At 34.2% G+C, this 21,422-nt stretch overlaps 1 protein-coding gene and 1 long non-coding RNA gene across 3 annotated transcripts in view; one reads left to right on the top strand and one right to left on the bottom strand.

Annotated features, from left to right (window-relative positions):
• Positions 1-21,422, bottom strand: part of LOC100918898 (leucine-rich repeat-containing protein 37B-like) — a 51,779-nt gene that overhangs the window by 4,906 nt on the left and 25,451 nt on the right. For both annotated transcript variants that reach the window (XM_031965971.1, XM_031965972.1), the window contains 3 exons: positions 13,137-13,255; positions 9,046-10,787; positions 8,515-8,619 (listed from right to left, as the gene is read on the bottom strand). In XM_031965971.1, the coding sequence (XP_031821831.1) occupies positions 8,515-8,619; positions 9,046-10,787; positions 13,137-13,255 (1,966 nt within the window). The remainder of the gene's footprint in view (positions 1-8,514; positions 8,620-9,045; positions 10,788-13,136; positions 13,256-21,422) is intronic.
• Positions 409-20,636, top strand: LOC116423288. Its single transcript, XR_004233840.1, has 4 exons — positions 409-458; positions 18,248-18,354; positions 19,358-19,417; positions 20,287-20,636. It is a non-coding gene; the product is annotated as an uncharacterized LOC116423288 (long non-coding RNA).

Here is a 21,422-nt window from a genome sequence, read left to right as displayed (position 1 = left end):
TGGTGTCCATGTGATTCACCCTACTGTCACCTGGGACTCCAAGAAATTATACTATGTACAGATAATGAGTTCTCCTTGGACATCTTTAGCTTAAAATGTCTATTAGACATCCTGTTTGAAACATGTGAAAGGCAGTTGTGAGATTAGAAGACAGTAGAAATATTGGGTCAGGATAGGTGGATTTAAAAACTATCAGCATGGGGTATGGATTTGACTACCAGGACTCATCCCAGTAAAGTCCCGACTGCTGTTACCTCTCTTCCTGTGCTTGACTAAAGTATGTGATCTTGGGAATATTGAGATAATCCTGGAAGGCTTTCAAGTGCTGGCAATAAGGGTAGCCTCTTCACAGAGTGATTGTGATGTGGCTGATGACTCAGCACCAGGTGATGTGCTTTAAGAGAAACACCAAATATTAAATGTGAAGAATTTACATTGGGCATTCTCTTTGACAAAAGGTAGGTTTATTTAAGAGAAGTTACAAAATGAAGAGACACAAAAGAGACCAGGAATGGTAAATATGAAATATTGTGAGAGACCATATGCAAGGGGCTTTATGGAAAGGGCAAGTTCCTTAGTGGAGTTTACCATTCACCAGGAGAAAGAAAATACCCTGAGGTGGAAAGGAAATGTCCTGAGTTGGCAGGGTAGATTCTGAAAGGGCCTTAGCACCCTAAAAGAGTTAGTTAGCTGTAAGGAGGAGAAGTGGGATCAGAAGAGGAGACACCTGTGGTGGACCCATCCAAAGGAGTGCTGTAAACATGGCATAGGCCATAAGTAGATTTATAGGGAAAATTTAGCCCCAGGGAGCTGACAGAACTTGGATTTCTGACTGGATTAACTCCACAGAGGGTGTAGCCATGGAACTAAACTGATCTCAATCAGAGCCTTCTTCCTGCCTGGCCCAGGGATCAATTTTATTAGTTCCACTGTTTCTCCCTGCTTGCCTCACTGGGACTTAATTGTAGCAACAGTAGATCAGTCTTTCGACAAAGAAAAGCAGTGGATTCTGAGGCTGCTATTCTTGTGTGACTTTGGACAAGTCCCTGTGACTTTGGACAAGTCCCTGATTCTTATGGGCCTCAGTTGCCTCATCTATACATTGAGGGGGCTAGACCCTTGATATCCTTATCTGTGAAATGGGGATAATATTATACCTCCCTCAAAATTATATCTGTGCTTGGAGTGCTCTGTTAGTGCTAAAATTATTCTCCATTGTACTGGGCTATTAATGGCATGTTAATGGCAGGAATGAGGAATAAAGGGAATGTGGTGGAGTCTTCCAGCTTCTCCCCACATGCTAAATTTTGGGGAGCTGAGTTAAGTACATTGCCTCAGACCCATACAGTCTCCTTATTTGTTGGAATGTAATCTACCTCTCTCTAGGTTTGTTTGTTTATTTTCAGAGGAGGAGAATGATCTAAGTTGACAGTTAGGGACTGAGCAGAATTAAAGATTTTTTTGGTTTTGTTTTGTTTTGTTTTAACTCCAAGTCAGACAGAGGCCAGGCACTAGAACATTAATCCTGTTAGCAGGAGGAGGTAAATTCAAAGACATATTAAATGTATTTTTATTCTATCAACCAAAAAGCAATTGTTAATCAGCTAAAATATGACAGATATTGAGCTAGGCACTGTGGGGTTACAAATACAAAACAATAACAAAACATTCTTCATCCTTAAGGAATTTTTTGATGGACACAACATGTACACATATATAAGTATATATGCATGCAAACAAAATTAATACAAAGTAATTTCAGGGGCAGTGTTATTTTCAGGGAACAGCAGCAAGAACCACCTAGTTTGGAGATATCCAAGCCAGAATATCCAGTGCTCATCAGCAACTGAGGCCTCTCAATCTTGCTCAGCAGACCAGTTGTGAGGTTTCTAGTCCCTGTGCAGAAGGCAAACCCTAATCCTAATTACAGGACAATTGCTGTGACTAGGCCAGGCAGGCCCCAGTACAATGGCAAACCACAAGCACTTGAATCCTGGGAATGGAAAGCTAATATCCAGGCCCCCTGTGACCCAGAAGCAGAGCTCAACTCCCAAAGTCATGAAATAGGCTAAAATAAATGAATAAGAAGAGAAAAGAGCCTGACCATAGAAACAACTATGGCAACAAGGTAGATAAAAACACAGAAAAGGACAAAAATATCAAAATGCCTCTCTATCAGGCCACAAAAGGGAATATGAATTAGTCTCAAGCCCAAAAAATCCACTTGAAAGAGCTCAAAAAGGATTTTAAAAAATCAAGAGAGACAAAAGAAAAAACTGGGAGAAGGAAAGTTATGCAGAATAAAAGAGTCAACAGCTTGGAAAAAGAAGCACAAAAATTGATTGAAGAAAACAATTCAAAAAATAGAATTGGCTATATGGAAAAGAAGATACAAAAGCTAACTGAAGAAAATAATTCCTTTAAAAATTATAATTGGTAAATAGAAGCTAATGACTCAATGAAACATCAAGAATAAATCAAAACAATGAAAAAATAGAAGAAAATGTAAAATACCTCATTGGAAAAACAAGTGACCTGGAAAGTAGATTCAGTAGAGGTGATTTAAGAGTTATTGGTCTATTGAATAAAAAAAAAAAAGCCTGGACAGGTTTTTTAAAAAATGAGGAAAACTCCCCTGATAATCCCTTGAATCAGGGGGTAAAATAGATATTGAAAGGATTCACCAATCACTTCCAGAAAGAGATCCTCAAATGAAAACTCCAAAGAATGTTGTAACCAAATTCCAAAATTATCAGGAAAAGGAGAAAATATTCCAAAATAACCAGAAAGAAACAATTCAAATATCCAAAATCCTTTTACAAGCAGAATTATACAAATTTAGCAGTTTCTATATTAAAGGATCTGAGGGGTTGGAATAGGATATTCTGGAAGGCAAAGGAGCTTGGATTACAACCAAGAATCAACTCCCCAACAAAACTGAGCACAATGTTTTGTGAGAAAAGATGAATATTTAATGAAATAGGGAGCTTTCAAGCTTTCCTAATGAAAAGACCAGAAATGAACAGAAAACTTGAATTCAATCTTCAAATACAAGACTCAAGAAGATTATAAGGTAAACAGGAAAGAAAACAAACAAGCACGTTATTCAGTAAGAGTAAATAAACTGTTTATACCCTTACATGGGGAGATGATACTTTTAACTCTTGAGAAATATATCTTTATTACAGCAGTTAGAAGAGGCATAAATGGGATAAATTACATCAGATAAAGAGGCAAAAAAACCCTATTAAAGAGAAAAGGGAGTGAGCATTATTTGAACCTTACCCTTATTGGATTTGGCTCAAAGAGGAATAACATATACACTCAGTTGGATATGGAAATTTATCTTGCCCTATAAGGAAGTAGGAGGAGGAAGGGGAAAGAAAAGGGAGGTTAATAGAAGGGAGGGCAGATTGAAGGATGTGGTAGTTAAAAGCAAATCACTAGTATGGAAGGACAAGGTGAAAAGAAAGAAAAGAATAAACAGGGGGAAATAGGATCGAGGGAAATATACAGTAGATTAATAGCTGAATGTGAATGGGATGAACTCTCCCATAAAACAAAAATGAATAATAAAGTGGATTAAAAATCAGAATCCTGTAATACGTTGTTTACAAGAAACACATTTGAAGCAGAAAGATACACACAGAGTAAAGAAAAAACTGGAACAGAATATATTATTCTTTTACTGAATTAAAAACAGACAAAACAATCTAATTAAAAAAGATAAGGGAGGAAAACAACCATCTTACCAGAAAGGATCATAGACAATGAAGAAATAGCAATACTCAACATATATGCACCAAGTGGTATGGCATCCACATTCTTAGAGGAGATAGTAAGTTACAGGAAGAAATAGACAGCATAATAATACTAGTGGGGTACTTCCACCTCTCCTCAAAACTAGATAAATCTAACCACAGAATAAACAAGAAAGCTCTTATTGGAACAAACAAAGGGATTAAGGAGATAAATAAAATTTTAGAAAAATTAGATATGACAGTCCTCTGGAGAAAATTGAATGGGAATAGAAAGAGATATATATCTTTTTCACGGCAGTACATGGCATGTACACAAAAAGTGACCATATATTAGTGCATAAAATTCTCACAACAGAATTCAGAAAGGCAGAAATATTAAATACATCCCTTTCAGATCATGATACAATAAAAATTACATGTAATAAAAGGCAATAGAAAGATAGACTAAAAACTAATTGGAAACTAAATAATCCAATCCTAAAGAATTAGTGGGTCAAACAACAAATAGTAGAAATAGCCAATAATATCATTAGAGACAATGACAATAATGAGACAACATACCAAACCTTATGAGATGCAGTCAAGGCAGTTCTTAGGGGAAATTTTATATCTCTAAATGCTTACATGAATAAAATAGAGAAAGAGGAGATCAATGAAATGGGCCTGCAACTAAAAAAGCTAGAAAAAGAAGAAATTTTAAAATTCCCAATTGAGCACTAAAAGACCTGGTTTTATGAAAATACTAATAAAATATAAATAAATCTTAAGAAATGATGAGCAGGCTGATTTCAGAAAAGCCTGGAAAGACTTACATGAATTGATAATTAGTGAAGTGAGGAGAACCAGGAGAATATTGTATATAATAACAGCAAGATTATGTAATGATCAACTATGATGGACGTAATTCTTCTCAGCAATATGATGATCTAAGACAATTCCAGTAGACTTGAGATGGAAAATGCCATCTGCATCCAGAGAGAGAACTATGGAGACTGAATGTAGATTAAAGTGTATTATTTGCACTTTTAAATTCTTATTTATTTTTTTCTTGCTTGTGCTTTTCCCCTTTTCAGATTTTTCTTTCACAACATGAATAATATGGAAATATGTTTAAAATGATTTTATATAAGTAACATATCAGGTTGCTTGCTGTCTTGGGGAGGGGAGAGATAATGGAAGGAGGGAGAAAAGAAAAATTGGAACTGAAAATCTTACAAAAATGAGTGTTGACAAGTTATATATACTTGGAAAAATAAAATCTATTAAAATTGATAAATCTGATTAATTTGATTAGAAAAAAGGAATGAAGAAAAATCAAATTACTAGTATCAAAAATGAAAAGGGAAAATTCAGTAATTTATCACAAAGATAATACATTATGATGAGATGGGTTTTATACTAGGAATGCAAGGCTTGTTCAGTATGAGGAAAACTATCAGTATAATTGAACAGATCAATAAGAAAATTAACAGAAATGACATGAATATTTCAATAGATACAGAAAAAACTTTTGACAAAATACAACACCCATTCCTATTAAAAACACTAGAGAACATAGGAATTAATGGAATTTTCCTTAAGATGATACACATTATCTAAAACCATTAGCAAGTATTATATGTAATAAGGATAAGTTAAAAGCTTTTCCAAAAAGATGAGTAGTGAAACAAGGATGCCCGTTATCACTATTATTATTCAATATTATACTAGAAATAATAACTTTAGCAATAAGAGAATCAATTAAAAAACTACTTGAAATAATTAACAATTTCAACAAAGTTTCAGAATATTATATAAAACCACATAAAACATCAACAGTTCTATATATTACCAATAAAGTCTGAAAGTAAGAGACAGAAAAATTCCATTTAAAATAACAATAAACAATATTACCCAAGAACTATATAGACAAAATTACAAAGCACTTTTCATACAACAAAATCAGGTCTAAACAATTGGAAAAATATCAATTATTCAGGAGTAGGCCAAACTTAAATAATAATATTGATAATTTTACCTGAATTAATTTACTTATTCAATGCCACACTAATCAAATTACCAAATATTTTATGGAGCTAGAAAAAATAATAACAAGATTCATCTGGAAGTACAAAAGGCCAAAATGAAGGGAATTATTTTTTAAAAATTCAAAGGAAGGTGGTCTAGCTGTACCAAATCTAAAACTATATTATAAAACAGTAAGACTCTCTTTGGTACTGACTAAAATAAAGAGTGATAAATCAGTAGATTAAGTTAAGTACACAAGAAATAGTAATAAATGTCTATAGTAATCCTCTATTTGATAAACACCCAAACTCCAGCTTCTGGGATAAACTCAACAAAAATTTTTGGGAAAACGAAAATAGTATAGTAGAAACTAGGTATGGACTGATATGTCACACCATATACCAAAATAAGATTGAAATGGGTGCATGATTTAGACATTAAAGAATGATACCATGAGTAAATTAGAAGAAAGAGGAATAGTTTATGTGTCAGATCTATGGAGAAGGGAAGAATTTATGTCAAACAAGAGAGAGAAAATAATGTGAAATGAAAAATGGATAACTTTTATTACATTAAATAAAAAAGGTTTTGCACAAACAAAACCATTGCAACCAAGATTAGAAGGAAAGCAGAAATGTAGGAAACAATTTTTACAGCCAGTGTTTCTGATAAAAGTCTAATTTCTCAAATATATAGAGAGAACAGTCAAATTTATAAGAATACAAGTCATTCTCCAATTGACAAATGGTTAAAGGATAGGAACAAGCAGTTTTCAGATGAAGAAATTAAAGCTATTGATTTATGAAAAAAAGTACTAAGTCACTATTCATTAAGGTAATGCAAATTAAAACAACTCTGGGAAACAAATGTCATATATCAGACTGGCTAGTATGACAAAAAAGAAAAATGATAAATGTTGAAGATGTAGGAAAATTGGAATCCTAATGCATTGCTGGAAAAATTGTGAACTGATCCAACCATTCTGGAGAACAATTTGGAATTATATCCAAAGGGCCATCAAACTGTGCATACTCTTCCAAAGGAAAAGGATCTATGTGTACAAGAATATTTAAACCAGCTCTTTTTGTGGTGGCAAAAAGGGGCCAATTGAGGAATGCCCATCAATTGAGGATTGGCTGAACAAGTTATAGTATATGATTATAATGGAATAATATTGTTCTATAAGAAATGATGAGCGGGGGGATTTCAAAAAAACCTGTAAAGACTAATACGACCTGATGCTGAATGAAGTGAACAGAATCAGGGGAACATTATATACAGTAACATCATGGATTATGTGATGATCAACTATTCAGTAATGCAATGATCCAAGACAATTTCAAAGGCCTAGTGATGGAAAATGCCAACTTCATTCAGAAAAAGAATTATGGCTGTAGATTGAAGCATACTATTTTCACTTTGCTTTCTTTGTGCATTTTTCCTTCTGCTCTGAGTTTTCGTTCACAATATGACTAATGTGGAAATGTATTTAACATGATTGTACATAAGTAATGAGTATCAGATTGCTTCCTGTCTTGGGGAGGAAGGGAAAAAAAATTTGGAGATTAAGATCTTACAAAAATGAATGTTGAAAACTATCTTTACTCTATTTGGAAAAAAAATAAAGTGCTGTTAAGTAAAAGCTACAAGTCAGGTATTGATTTATTGTTTTATTGATTGTCTAGATTTAAGAAATTGATCAAATGTTTAAAAATGCAGTTAATATTTAAAAAGTATGGTATGGGTACTTTTTTTTTTCCTTCTGGAAAGCTGGTTGTTAAAACATTTATTAGTAGCTTGGTTGCTACTTTAATTACTGGTTTCAGAAAAACAGTCAGTCCAATTAGGGTGGCGGTACTTTCTCCCCCTACTGGATCTTAGTTACTTCAGACCTGAGTAATAGAATTTTCTAATTTCTCCACTTTTCTAGTAGCACATTTCAAGACACATTACATGACTCTTACTCAAAGTTTATTTGAAGGAAGTCTTAAGCTTATAAACTTATAAATCACAATTTACTCATATACAGAGGTTGTTTCTGCTAGAAATTCTGTGCTGAAGTTTGAAGCCTGACAATGGAAAGGTAGATCTCAAAGGCATGAAAATCATTATCATGATAAAGACCGACCTCTTGGTCATGGTGAAGCCCTACTCTGGAAAAACTATGACTTCCAATCATTCAGATTCCCAAATCTAAGGCAAGAGGAACAAAAATTTTCCAGAAAAGCTTCAAGAGATGCCAGCAAAAAAAGGAGTTACCTTAGCAATTCTGAGGGGATATCGTAATATAGGGGAATTGTATGTGAAAACTTGGGCACAAACCCAGGATGACCTATCTTCCTGGTTGATATCACCTTAAGTGCCAATTGACCCCTCTTCCTCCATCAGCTCCACCCCCTCCTTCAGAACTGGCTTTGGTGGCCTTGGCTTCTGTTTTCCCCACTTCTTCCTTCCTTTTGAAGTCTTTCCTCAGGTTGCTTTGACCCAATCCCTTCCCACATAAATGCTGACCTTTAGAAGCTGAACACCCCTTTTAGCCTTGGTGGATTCTTGCTTTGATTCTAAAAGAGTAAAAAACCACTTTCAAAGAACTGGAATAAACAGCTGGCATCTAGAGATTCCCAATTCTCCCTAGATACAAGAAAATATGAATGTCTATACCAGCTTTGATTTCTAGTGACTGGGTTCTAAATCATCATAAACATAGCATATATTTTGGAAACTTTGAACAAAATGCTTTTCTTACCTCAATGAGACAAATCACAGCAATAATGATCATTACCACTACTGTCACTGAGATGGCCAAGAGAAGTTTGTTGTTATAGCCAAATCCTGTAGTGTCTTTTGTCATCTATGAAAAAAAGAGCACTTTTAAAAAAACCAAATGAAACAAAAAGTGAAAGATAGTTTCAAAAAAATATATGTACATATATATTGGAAACTATCCAAATTGCCTCCTAGATCATCTGGTTATGTGCAATACACATACTGCTTATATATGTTACTTTTCATACTTGCTCTAGGATTAATATTCCCATTTTGCAAATGAGCAAACTAGCACACTCATTGGGTTTTTCAGGGTTATTCAGCTCTATAAAATCAAAGGACTGGATTATATCCTAATTGTCCTAATTCTTACATTTAAATAATTCTAATTCACAGCCATGACCACCTACTTGATCTTTTAATTACTAATCAACTCTAGCTGTCTTAGAACTCTATTTTAAAAAATTATTTTTAAAATATATGGTATCTCCATTTCTGAAGACAGATTTACCTCATCTTTTTGCAGCTGGCCTAGGGCCTTTTGCAGGTCAGTGCTGTCACTGAGGTTGGTCTCATCTATCCAGGGGTTGGAATCCTCATGCTCAAGTTTCTGTTCCATATTTTCTTGCTCACTGATCAGTTTCATCAAGAGACCTGTTTTTGAGATGAGCTTGGTACAGGCCAGTTGCACCTTATGCCCCACACAATCCTTTTGTAAAGTTCGGACAACATGGGAAATCAGGTTCCTCATTGCTTCATTGGGGATTAGGGGTTGTAACCGTTGGTTCAGTTCCATTTCAAACGATTCTGGTGAAGCCGAAAAATTAGAAGAGTTGCCGCCCTTTGGTTTGGGTAGAAATTTATCCTTCTCTCTATATTTCCAGTGTGTTTTGTTGATTGGTTGAACATCTGACAAAGAACTGTTTAAAAGGAATTCTTCCTCCTGCCTGGAAGCGGCAGTAGTCTTTTCTGAAGGAGTCTTTCTTGTAGAGTGTCTTTCATAAGCCTTTGCTGGGATACTCTCTTTCAAAGTCTTGGCTGACATACTTCTTTCTGAAGCAAGGGAAACCACCTTTGTAGAAGGATTATTTATAAGGCTTCTTGGCTCCGTGAAAACAGGGTTTTTATGTAACCATCTATTTTGTGAAAGTTTATTTTTTACCTTCTGGCTCTGCTTAGTCTTGGGGAATATATTGGCTATACGGGATTTTGCTTTATGAAAAATATGATTTTTATTAGAAGGTAAGAATGGAATGTGGTCTTTTTGAAATGCTGTACCAATTCCATGTTTTTCTTTTTGTCCCTTATACTTAGGCCTTTTATTTGCATTTTTTGAAGTGGTAATTGGATGTGTTAAACCATCCGATTTGCTCCTGTCCTTCAATGTTGCTGCCAGAGGATTTGCAGTTGAAAGAGCACCTACACGGCGATGCCAGCCTTGATTTCGTAGCCTTTTCACAATTTGTCCCAAAACTCTTGTCCTTCCTTTGGCAATGTTTTTCAGAGAGGATCTTACACTTTCCTGTTTTCCCTGCACCCTTTTCTGGTAAGTCCCTTCTGAATGCTTTTTTTTCTTGCTCTTCTCACTGCTGCTGACTTTCCCCACTTCCACTAGCTTCATCTTTGTGCAAAACTGTCCCTTGCAGGCATCCACTCCCCTATCTACTGTAGCCTTTCTTTCGCTGCTGGCTGGGGGCTGGCTGCATTTTCCCGACGCTTCATCACATTTCTTGCTTCTTTCCAGGGTGAAGGTTTTCCATTTCTTTCGAAGTATTGGATATTTAGCTTTGACATCTTTTTCATGCTTGTTTTTAATATAATGCATTTTTTCTCGAAGATAGGTTTCCAGCAAATTTGTCACAAAATAAAGTTTCCTCAATTGAATTTCATCAGACAAATTGATCTGTATTGGGCCAAAGGAGGCCCACGATGTTTGAGTTATTGAAGGACTTGAAGTTTTTCCTCCATTTCGCAAATGGGTGTTAAGTGTCTTAATAAATGGGAGTAATTTCAATTCTACATTTTTTACTTGACCCTTTGGGAGGTTTGGCAACAAATACTTTGCTGCTGCATCAAGAAGATCAATTTCACCATTATTACTTAATTGTTCAGTTAGCAAAGTTAAAGAATCGATATCACTATCTATATACGCTTTCTCAGGCTGTAGGCTTAGTTCAATACTTGAATTCTTTGTTCTGGAATGCAATGTATTTATGAACTGTCTTTGTATATCTTCTATGGATTCTTTTTGATCTGTCAAGAGTAAAGAGACCAATTTATGTAATGGAAAGCCAGTGCATGAATTTGGAGTTCAAAACTAAAAGATGAGAGAAAAAAAGGAATGTTAATAATTGTTTTCACACATAATTGAAGGAAAAGTTACGCAAACAAAATAAAAAGGCCACTGCATGCATAGTACTGATTGGTAAGGGCAGAGAACTCCATTTGCTCTATCAAGTGAATTAGAAGACAATAGTAATTTCTAGTTTGAGACTCCTTTTAGCCTTTGAATTCCCAACTTTTTCAGGATTTACCCTTTAACAGCTCACATTTTAAAAGCTAACTTTAAACTGGGTGGAGGTTTTGGCAGATATATGTATATATATTTAAAGATGTTCTTCAGAGAAAGGAGTATTCCTTCTGAAAGAGAGAAAGGGAAATTATACTGTGTTCATTTTTGGATACTCCAGTTTAAGACATTTATCACTCAAAGGGAGGCAACCAGAATGTTGAAAAATTCATTCATTTACAGAATGTATAGTGTATAATATATGAAGATCATTTGAAGGAAACAGAGATATTTAGCCCAGGGAAGAAAACATTAGTGAAGAAGATGATAGCTGTTTTGAAGTATTTGAAAGATGATTATAAGGAAAAGATTATATTTGTGTCATTTGACTCCAATAGCTAGAACTAGGACCAAAAAGTAGAAGTTGCAAAGAGGCAAATTTATCACTAGCAGGAGTGTCTGAGTAGAACTGAGTCTCTTTGTCTAAAAATGGTAAAATCATAGTCTCATACCTAACCCCTCAGAATAGATCCACCTATCATTATAATAGAAATTCTGTCATTAATTATTAACCAATCATAATTGATTTCTGCCTAGTAGTAATACACAATCTTCAAAGAATATATAAATGTTGGGAATGGGTGGGCAGGAAACTTTGTCTTTAGCTTGGGAAAGTGCCAGTGACCTCAGTTAATAAAGTGATTATTAATTATCCAGAAATTATGATTCTTGGACTTTTTATTCCTCATATCAGGTACTGTGGGTACAAAGATATAAATGACACAGTTCTATAGCAGGAATGATACATAAAAATAAGTTAAGGCACCGAGTGATGAGGCAAAAGAAATACTCACTCAAAATGTTTTTAAAATAACTCAAAAGGCAAGAACACTTTTCACTCAGGAAGACCAACATGGAGAAAGTAGTACTTGAACCACCCAGTATTAAGTATTCTCCTTGAGGATAGGGATTATATCTCCTTTCTTTCCTTTTTTTTTTTTTTTTTAAAATTCACATCACCTAGCACAATATTTTGTATGTATTAAGTACTTAATAAATATTGGTTGAATTTCAGTTTTATTTAATTAAACTAAGTCTAAAACAGAGGGTTTTATCCTGGGGTTCATCAGCTTAAATTTTTTTGGATAGTTATTTCAATATAATTGATTTTCTTTGTAATCCTCTGTATTTTATTTTATGCATTTAAAAATGCTATTCCAAGAAAGGCTTCACTAGACTGATAAAGTGTTTCATGGCACACAAAAATTAAGAGCTTTTGGAATTTATGAATATATAGAGTTTGGTTATGGTATGTCAAATTCAGAGCTATTTACTCTGGAATATAAAGTGTATGAAGAGCAGTCATGTGAAATAGGCTGCAAAGCAAGTTATACAGATTGTGGAGTGCCTTAAATGTAAGGATAAGAAGCCTGAAATTTACACTAGCAAGGGTTCTTAACATGCAGTCCTTGAACTTATTTTTAAAAAAATATTTTGAGCATTGTTAGAGCATTGTTCCTAGAATCAGGAGGATCTTGAATTCAAATTTGACCTCAGTCACTTGACACTTCACTAGCTGTGTTAGCCCTGTGTGAGCAAGTTACTTCATCCCAATTGCTTTGCCAAAAACATTTTTGATAACTATTTCAATGTAATTTTTTTCATTTGTAAGCTCATATATTTATCATATATTTATGCATTTTAAAACATTATTCTGAAGAGAATTCTATATACTACCAAAGGTTTCACAAAAAAAAAAAAAAAAATGTTAAGAACCTTGTCTTAGAGGTAACAGGGAGACAAGATTTTTTTAAACAAAGGAATATCATGGTCAGACCTCTGCTTTAGGAAGATTATTTTGGCAGCTGTATCATCTCAGAAAATCTGTACTCAAATATATTGTTTCCCCAAATGCTCAATAAACTCAAGTGGCCATTTTAGAAATGTTTAGAAAAGGAGACTCTTCATAGGAATACAAATAGGGTATATTATTTAGTTCATTATCAGAATTTAAATGCAATAAATAACATTAAACAAAAAGAACATTTGCATTGCTTAGTTTAAAATTTTACAATTCGGCATCTCAGACATACCACAAAGAAAGGAGTTAGTGAAGCACTTGCTTTCACACTGTAGCTTTATTGTCTTGAAGGCACTTTCGATATTCTTTTTAAACTGACACAGGCAGCAAGCAATATTGCTAGGTAAGACTCTGAAAATAGGGGGAAAAAAAGTTAAACTGTGGTAGAAATGAGATTATTAGTCCAGCAAGTCAAGATAGTTTTCTGTTAACAGAGTTCTGTAGGTTGTCAGAAAAGTGAGGTATAGCGCAAGTAGTTGACCTTGAATTTGTGAGACAAATGAAAAGGGAATCAGAGATGATAGCTAACCGTGTGAAGAGAAGAGTATGGTCACACTGTGCAGACTATAAAAAGAGATGTGATGAGCATAGATGGGCATAGATGTGCGGGTCACAGCTTAGAAATGTCAGAATTTCACCCACTGTGTGCTAGGCATCATGCTGAGCAATAGGAGTATGAAACAATTCTTACATTCAAGAAACTTATATTCAAATGGGGAAGACAGTAAATACTATTATAAGTATATAGAATATAAAGAGAATAAATACAAATAAATATAAAGTAGTTATATTTTGGCAGTATCAGCAGTTGGGGAAAGAGGATCAGAAAAGGCACATCCCACTATAGATATGTTTCTTGATCTGCAAATAATAAGTTTTAGTTGAAAATTCATTTATAGGTTGGTCTTCTAGATAAAGAGACTAAATTCTAGATTGGAAGAAGCTTCCTCTTGAAATCCGTCTGCTTTTAAGCAATCAGAACTATTCCTGTTTTGGAGACAATTCTTGGAACTTGTTCTAGGTATAAAATTAAATTAATTATCTTCTGGTGCTAATACTGTTGAACCAAAAGCTCAAACTATAACATTAGACTAAAATGTCTAATTCAGGGTAGACTTATTACAAAATTTTCCATTCCAAATTCTCTTTCCTATTAAGCAAATAAAAAAGAAAAACAAAGTCCTCAACACATAGCTACATTATCTAGTAAACCAAAATGAACATTCTTGAAAATATGTCTCTGTTTATCAAATTCGTTGCCTCTTTGTTAGGAGGATGGGTTGTGTGTTTCACCTTCATTCTTTTCAGCCCATGGTTTATCATTATATTAACCAGCATTCTGAAATCTTTCAAAGTTGTCATTGTATAAATTATAGCTCTGCTCATTTCTCTCCTCCCCCAATAGTATTTTATCTTTTTCCAAGTACATGTAAAGATAGTTTTCAACATTTACTTAATAAGACTTTTATTTCCATTTTTTTCCCTTTCTCCCTTCTTTCCCCATTTCCCCAAAACAGCAAGCAATCTAATATAGATTATACATGTACAATCATATTAAACATATTACCACATTAGTCATGTTGTGAAAGAAGAATCAGAACAAAAGGGGAAAATCATGAGGAAAATAAAAGAAAAATGAAAATAATATGCTTTGATCTACATTCAGACTCCGTAGTTCTTTTTTCCCACTATTATCCTTTAGATATTGCCCATTTATTCTATAAAATGTTTTAGGAGTTTGATGGTTTCCATATTGGATAAGTTAATTTAAGTACTGTAATTTTTATTATAATTGGTCTCCAATTATTTAAATCTGTATTTCTGCAAAGAACACTTTTTAGTTGAATTCATTTATTATTTAGTTGACTCTTGGAAGATGACACTCTCAAATAATTGATAAGTTCTGGAGTTTTAATAGAATTTCTTTCTGGATATTGCTGCTAAATTTTGTTAAATAGAGGTATGTGATTTATATGGATTTGCAACTTCAGTAATTATTTCAATTTATTTTTATTGATTCTTTAGGATTCTCTAAATATACCTTCATATCATCTACAGAAAGTGTTAATTTTGTTTCCTCTTTGTCTATGTTTGTTGCGGCATTTTTTTTTTTTTTGTATTGTTACAGCTTATACTCTACTACTATGTCAAATAACAAAATTTATAATATTCCTTATATTGAAGTAACCCTGAGTTTCTGCTATAAACCTAACCTGGGTATAATGTATACTTTTTAAAATGATAATTTGTGAACATTTAAAATTTCATATGGATATTAGCGGTATTGTCCTATAATTTTGTTTTGTCTCTTCAATTACTGAAATTAGTTTTATTGCTTTATGATTTGTAAAGGATCTATTTACTGTTTTTGCTTTTTTACAGTTGTTTGCAATATCCCTGTACCCTAGTAAATGTTAACTTTTTGTAAAAGTTTTATTTGATGCTGAGGAATATGTATATTTTTAGCAGTTAAAATATGTACGATTTTAGAAAATTCATAGGTCTTTTAGTTTATTTCTGCATCATTTTGTTTAATCCTATATTCTCTCTTTTGTTAATCTTTGTTAGACTAATCCCTGATAGATATTAAAATCTGTCACTATTGTTTTACTGTCTATATCTTCTTGGACTTCAATTAATGTTTTGTGAATTTAAATGCTGAGGCATTTGGCAGATATAAGTTAAATACTGATGTTGGTTTGTTGTATATGTTCTTTTCAGGAAAATAGAGGGGCTTTTAAATAATTTTTTTTATGTTCCGAAAGTTTATTTTCACTTTAATAGTACGATTGCAACTTCTGCTTTTTGGAGCATGGTAAATGTTTCCAGCTTCTCATTTTTATTCTCTATGTGTCTTTTAAATGTATTTAAAAATGTGTTTTTTAAAAGTATTTTATTAAGTGTATTTCTTATAAGCAACAGAATGTAAATAGGGATAGTTGTATCCCCTCTTTATTCTTTTACTTACCTTCTTTTGTCTTATTTTGGTCGCTAGGATTTTCAGAACTAAAGGATCATTGTTTAAATTCTTGAGTCAATATTAATGATACTGGCCTAAGATTTTCTTCTGTGGTTTAGGTATTAAAACTTTGTCTCATAAAAGGATTTTGGTAAGGTGCTTTCTCAATTTTTAAACTTATTTGTGAAATATTAGTATTAACTGTTCTTTAAAAGTTTGACAGAATTCTCCTGATAATCTATTAGGACCTGGAATTTTTTTTGGTAGTTTCCTTTTCTGAGGTTGACACACTTAAAATATCTGCTCTTCTAATAGTTTAGGCATGTGATATTTAAAAAAAAATTTTATTAAAGCTTTTTATTTACAAAGCATATGCATGGGTAATTTTTTCAACATTGACCCTTGCATAACCTTTTGTTGCAAATTTTCTCCTTCTTCCCTCCACCTCCTCCCCTATCTGACAGGTAGTGTCCAATACATGTTAAATATGTTGAAATACATGTTAGATCCAATATGTGTATACAAATTTATACAGTTATCTTGTTGCACAAGAAAAATCGGATCAAGAAGGAATAAAGAGAAAAAATGAGAAAAAAATGCAAGCAAACAACAGAGAGAATGAGAATACTATGTTGTGTTCCACACTCTGTTCCCAATTTTCTCTCTCTGAGTGTTCTCATGGGCTCTCTTCGTCATTGCACAAGTGAAAATGGTTTGAATCATCTCAATGTTGAAGAGAGCCACGTCCATCAGAATTGATCATCATAGTCTTGTTGTTGCTGTGTATAATGATCTCCCGGTTCTGTTCACTTCACTTAGCATCAGTTAATGTTAAGTCTTTTCAGACCTCTCTGAAATCATCCTGCTGGTTGTTTCTTACAGAACAATGGTATTCCATAGCATTCATATACCATAATTTATTTAGCCATTTTCCAGTTGATGGGCATACACTCATTTTCCAGTTTCTGTCAACTACAAAGAGGGCTGCCATAAACATTTTTGCACATGTGGGTTCCTTTCCCTCCTTTAAGATCTCTTTGGTTATGATATAAGCCCAGTAGAAACACTGCTGGATTAAAGTGTATGCAAAATTTGGTAACTTTTTGAGCATAGTTCCAAACTGCTCTCCAGAGTGTTCTACCAACAATGTATCAGTGTCCCAGTTTTCCCACATCCCCTCCAACATTCAGCATTATCTTTTCCTGTCATTTTAGCTAATCTAAGAGGTATGTAGTGGTATCTCAGAGTTGTCTTAATTTGCATTTCTCTGTTTCCACAACATCCTGTTGTGGTTCCAAACTGTTTTGAGGATTGACATTTGCCTCATCAGTTGTTGATTTACCCTTTTTTGATTTACAGTATTTATTCAAAGAGGCCTGATTTGTCGTTTTTTTTTGTGGTCTGGTCTGGAGGCTATATTTCCTTCTGCTATTACTATCTTCTCTGTTGGTTTATCTGCTTCTCAAGGTTCTGAATTTTCTTTTTCTTGATCTTTGGTAATTGCAGACTTTTTTTTGCCTATTTTTCACTTTCTGATTTTCTCTATTTTTAATGTTGGTTTCCCTGGGGATTACATCTGAGGCATCTCAGCTTCTTCCACAATTGGTGAGTCAAGATTTACCAGTCTCAATGTCTATCCCAACTGACTGCTGGAGGACAGATCTGGCCCTAAGTAATTGGGGAGCTCTTTCTCTCAGGCTTACTGGAATACCTTCTACCTATACTATAAACTTAGGGTCCTTTTCCTGTTGTCGGGCTTTTGCCAGTAGTATCATCCCAGACCTGCTTGGGATCTGGAACTGTTTGGCTCAGGTAGGGAACATGACATTGGACCTATCCTGAACACTCTGGCTAGGTTGCTGTTGCCACAGGTTTCAGTAAAGGTCAAGTAGAAAGTATTGTCTGATTGAAGCTTCCAGGGATTGCTCTTGCTCAGCCCAGTACTTAGAAGCTTCCAGCGATTGTTCTTGCTCAGTAATTTAGCCTGCCTGGTTTGTCTATTCCAGGGTCCCAGCAGGATTCCAGGGCTCCCTCTGTGGATTTCTGAGTTGACTTAGGGAGTCTAAAGGTGATTTTTTTCCCCCTATCTCTTCCTAGAATGACACAACTCTAAGCCTTGATGGTATATCTGGGGCCAGGAAGGTGGGACAGGAGTTGGAGATGAGATCTTTTTGTTAATTATCTTCCCACAATTAAGACTTAACATAGCTTATTAGCTGTATCTATCCAAGCAGAACAATTCTAATGTTTTTATTTTAATAATTTGGTACTAAAGTTTTTTAGTTCAAGACACCATTAAAAATTCATTTTTATCTTAGGATCATACATTTAGAGCTGGAAGGGCGTTGGAGAATATTCAGTTTAATCTTTAACTCATTTTATAGATGAGAATAACTTAAGACTCAGAGATGGGAACAAACCTGACCAATGACATACAGTTAACAAGCAGCAGAGCCAAGATTCAAAGCATAAGATGGTAGATTATTCAAAGGTAATTATCATCCAATTTTCTCATTGTATAGATGAAGAAACTGAGGGCCAGGAATTTAACTGACTTTGTCAAGGTCACACAGTTATTAAGTTCTCTGGTTCTAAAACTATATATTTCCCACAATACAGTGCCATTATTTTCTTTTTTATGTTTCTATATAATCTAAAATTATAGAATATTAAAAATAAAATGTAGAACAACTTTAATTTATTCACTAAGTGCAGTTCTTGAAATATATTACATGAAAATATGTATGGAGAAATCTCCTTTCTTTAGCTCTTGCATTATACAGAAATATGTGACTAGGAGAGAAAATGTGGTTTTAAAAAGTAGTTATAATTATACTTGTTAATATTTCATATTTGGAACACTAATTTACCAAATCTATTACAACAAAATAGAGTAGAAATAATAATCCAGAATACATAAAATATGTTAAAGCAAAATGCAGAAACAAAATATCAAAGCCTTTCTATATTCAATAATTAATTCCTCCTTCTGCTCTCCTCTAGAGATTGTCTTTAAATACCAGAAAATATTAAAAACCAATCAAAAGGGGCAGCTAGGGGCACAGTGGATAGAGCACTAGCCCTGAAGTCAGGAAGACCTGAGTTCAAATTTGACCTCAAACACTCAACACTTCCTAGCTGTGTGACCCTAGGCAAGTCACTTAACCCTAATTGCCTGACCCCCCAAAAAAAGAAAAAAGAAAAGAAAAGAAGCAATCAAAAAGTAAAATTTAGTTGATAAGGGCTAAGATCATTTAAGTTTTAATTTTTAAACATCTTTGCTGAAAAACTTTTAAACACATATATCCTTTTTGTTCATGAATTAAAAGTTAAAGAATAGATGAGCAATTCAGCTTTACCTTGAAATGAAAGAAATGACAATTCATACCTCATATATGTACTTAAAACATTTTTTAGATGTCTCAAACTATTTTTGTGCAGGACAAACCAAGAGTGACTTATGATGTGTCCTTCCTTTTTGCATTCTTCTTTAGCAACTACTCATTTAACAGCAATTTTTCATGTTGATTGCCAACAAAGTCCTCACATTTCCTGTAAGTATTTATATACTTTTGGGTGTTTTATCTTTGTAATGGTTGTATTTGTCCTTTCTTGTTTAGTTAAAGTCTATATGTTTTCTTTTCATTTATTGTATATTAAATTTTTAAAAATTATTTAATCTGAATTTTTTTCACATTGCTTTCCTTTATCCTTTGGTTTTTATCTAACCAAATGAACTTTTAAAGACAATCTCTACACTTGGACTCTACTTAATACTGCCTTCAGTCAACATTATCTTAACTAAGTTCTTCCATAACTTTCCAAATATTGGTGTAAAACAGTAGAGGTAATTAGCTGCCAAACCACTTCAGGTCCCACCTCTCCTTGCCCTCCTAAGTAACATTGCCCTTTCTTTATATGACTGACACTGGTTCAAAGTCCACAATGATAATTTCCTGACTCTCTCTTATGTGCATGTTATTTCTATGGACAGAATTTCAATAATAAACAATGTAATGTAAGTGAATCATAACTATCTTTATATCTATAACAAGGGTTTTAGATCTCTTATACATCCTAGAATTTGTAGTTCAGAGGGACAGCCATCCCCTGCCAGCCCTGATGTGGGGAGCTGGCACTAATCTATGGCCACATTTTGAATAGGCAGATATCTAGGCATCCCCTAATCACATCATAGAGCTTCCTACCACCAGAAACACCTGAGCAGCTCATCCTTGGGCGGGATACCAACCCTTAGTCTAGGACCCCCACCCTGTACTGTGTTTGTACAACCCTGCCTTCTTTCCTATTGCTATATATATCTGTACTACTGCACCCATTAAAATGAGGCTTGATCAGATGGATTTGTCTTGCCTCCATTTTGCGTGTCCCCTCTCTCTTGCCCTTATCTCTTTTCTTCCAGGGTCCACACACTCTGCCTCGCAGGCCGAGGCACCCTGAAACAAATTAGAATGGATTATCTTTGAACTGGAGGATGGACTTCACTTGAGCTTACATGTCTTGAAAAGTTACAGGCACAACCCCAACTGGCAGCTGGCCTGTAGAAGCCTGCTACAAAACTATCAGAGAAGCCAGGGAATGGCACCAGCAAGTGAGGGTTATTTGGATTGGGGATTAATGATGGACTTCTGCTCCTGGACTGCTCCACTTATAAAAGAATGTGGCAGAACTGTCTCTTCCTCTAGCTGTCAAATTGAGGGTGTATATCAATCCTCTCTTTCCCTATTTTTTTCCCTTCATTTCCTTCTAAGTTTTTAAAGCTCCTTAAAACTTTTTATTTAATGTATGCATATGAGAGTGATCTTAAAAAAAAAACCCATCATAACAAATCATCATTGATGATGTTAAATTGTGTATCACATAGTTATATACAGTTTTTGCTTTACAAATTATTATGTATATTGAATATATTATGAAAATTCAATTCCCCCAAGACACTAATCTATTACTAGACAGGACCTCCCCCTGCCCCCCACACATATAGCTGGTGCTGATTCTGGCTCTCCTAGCAGCATCAGGACTGGGTGCACCCCAAGCCAGATGTTCAACACTCTAGTTACTTGAAGACACCCTGGCTGCTGGCAGAGTCCCAGGGTGGGGAACTGGCTATATACTGACTTACAGCAGAGGAAAGGGAAACAGTAGAAGTCAGGGGTAATTAAAAATCACATAATTTAAATAGAAAAGAGATCTAAATCAATCTAAAGATTAGGAATTATCCTAACTGGGGGTCTTGAGCTTGAGGAGATTTTAACATAATTTTTGATCTTAAACAAACTTTCTAAGTGAAACACACACATATGTGTGTGTGTATCTATCTATCTATCTAAAATACATAAGTAAAAAATATATCCAAAACTCATTGTTATAGCTTAGTATGGTTGATCAACCTGCAGAGGCCTTAGGCATAAATTCTAGTCCTAGGAGTTAGGGAGAGGAGGTAGGAAGTTGAGAGGAAAGGAAAAGTCATTCCCCTAAAATTAGCACTTGAGAAGGTTTGGGCGGATTCAACTCCTCCTCCTTTCCTATTGGGAGGAT

The sequence above is a fragment of the Sarcophilus harrisii genome, chromosome 4, assembly GCF_902635505.1.
Source record: "Sarcophilus harrisii chromosome 4, mSarHar1.11, whole genome shotgun sequence".
Taxonomy (NCBI): Eukaryota; Metazoa; Chordata; class Mammalia; order Dasyuromorphia; family Dasyuridae; genus Sarcophilus; species Sarcophilus harrisii.
This window is presented reverse-complemented; position numbering and strand designations above follow the sequence as displayed.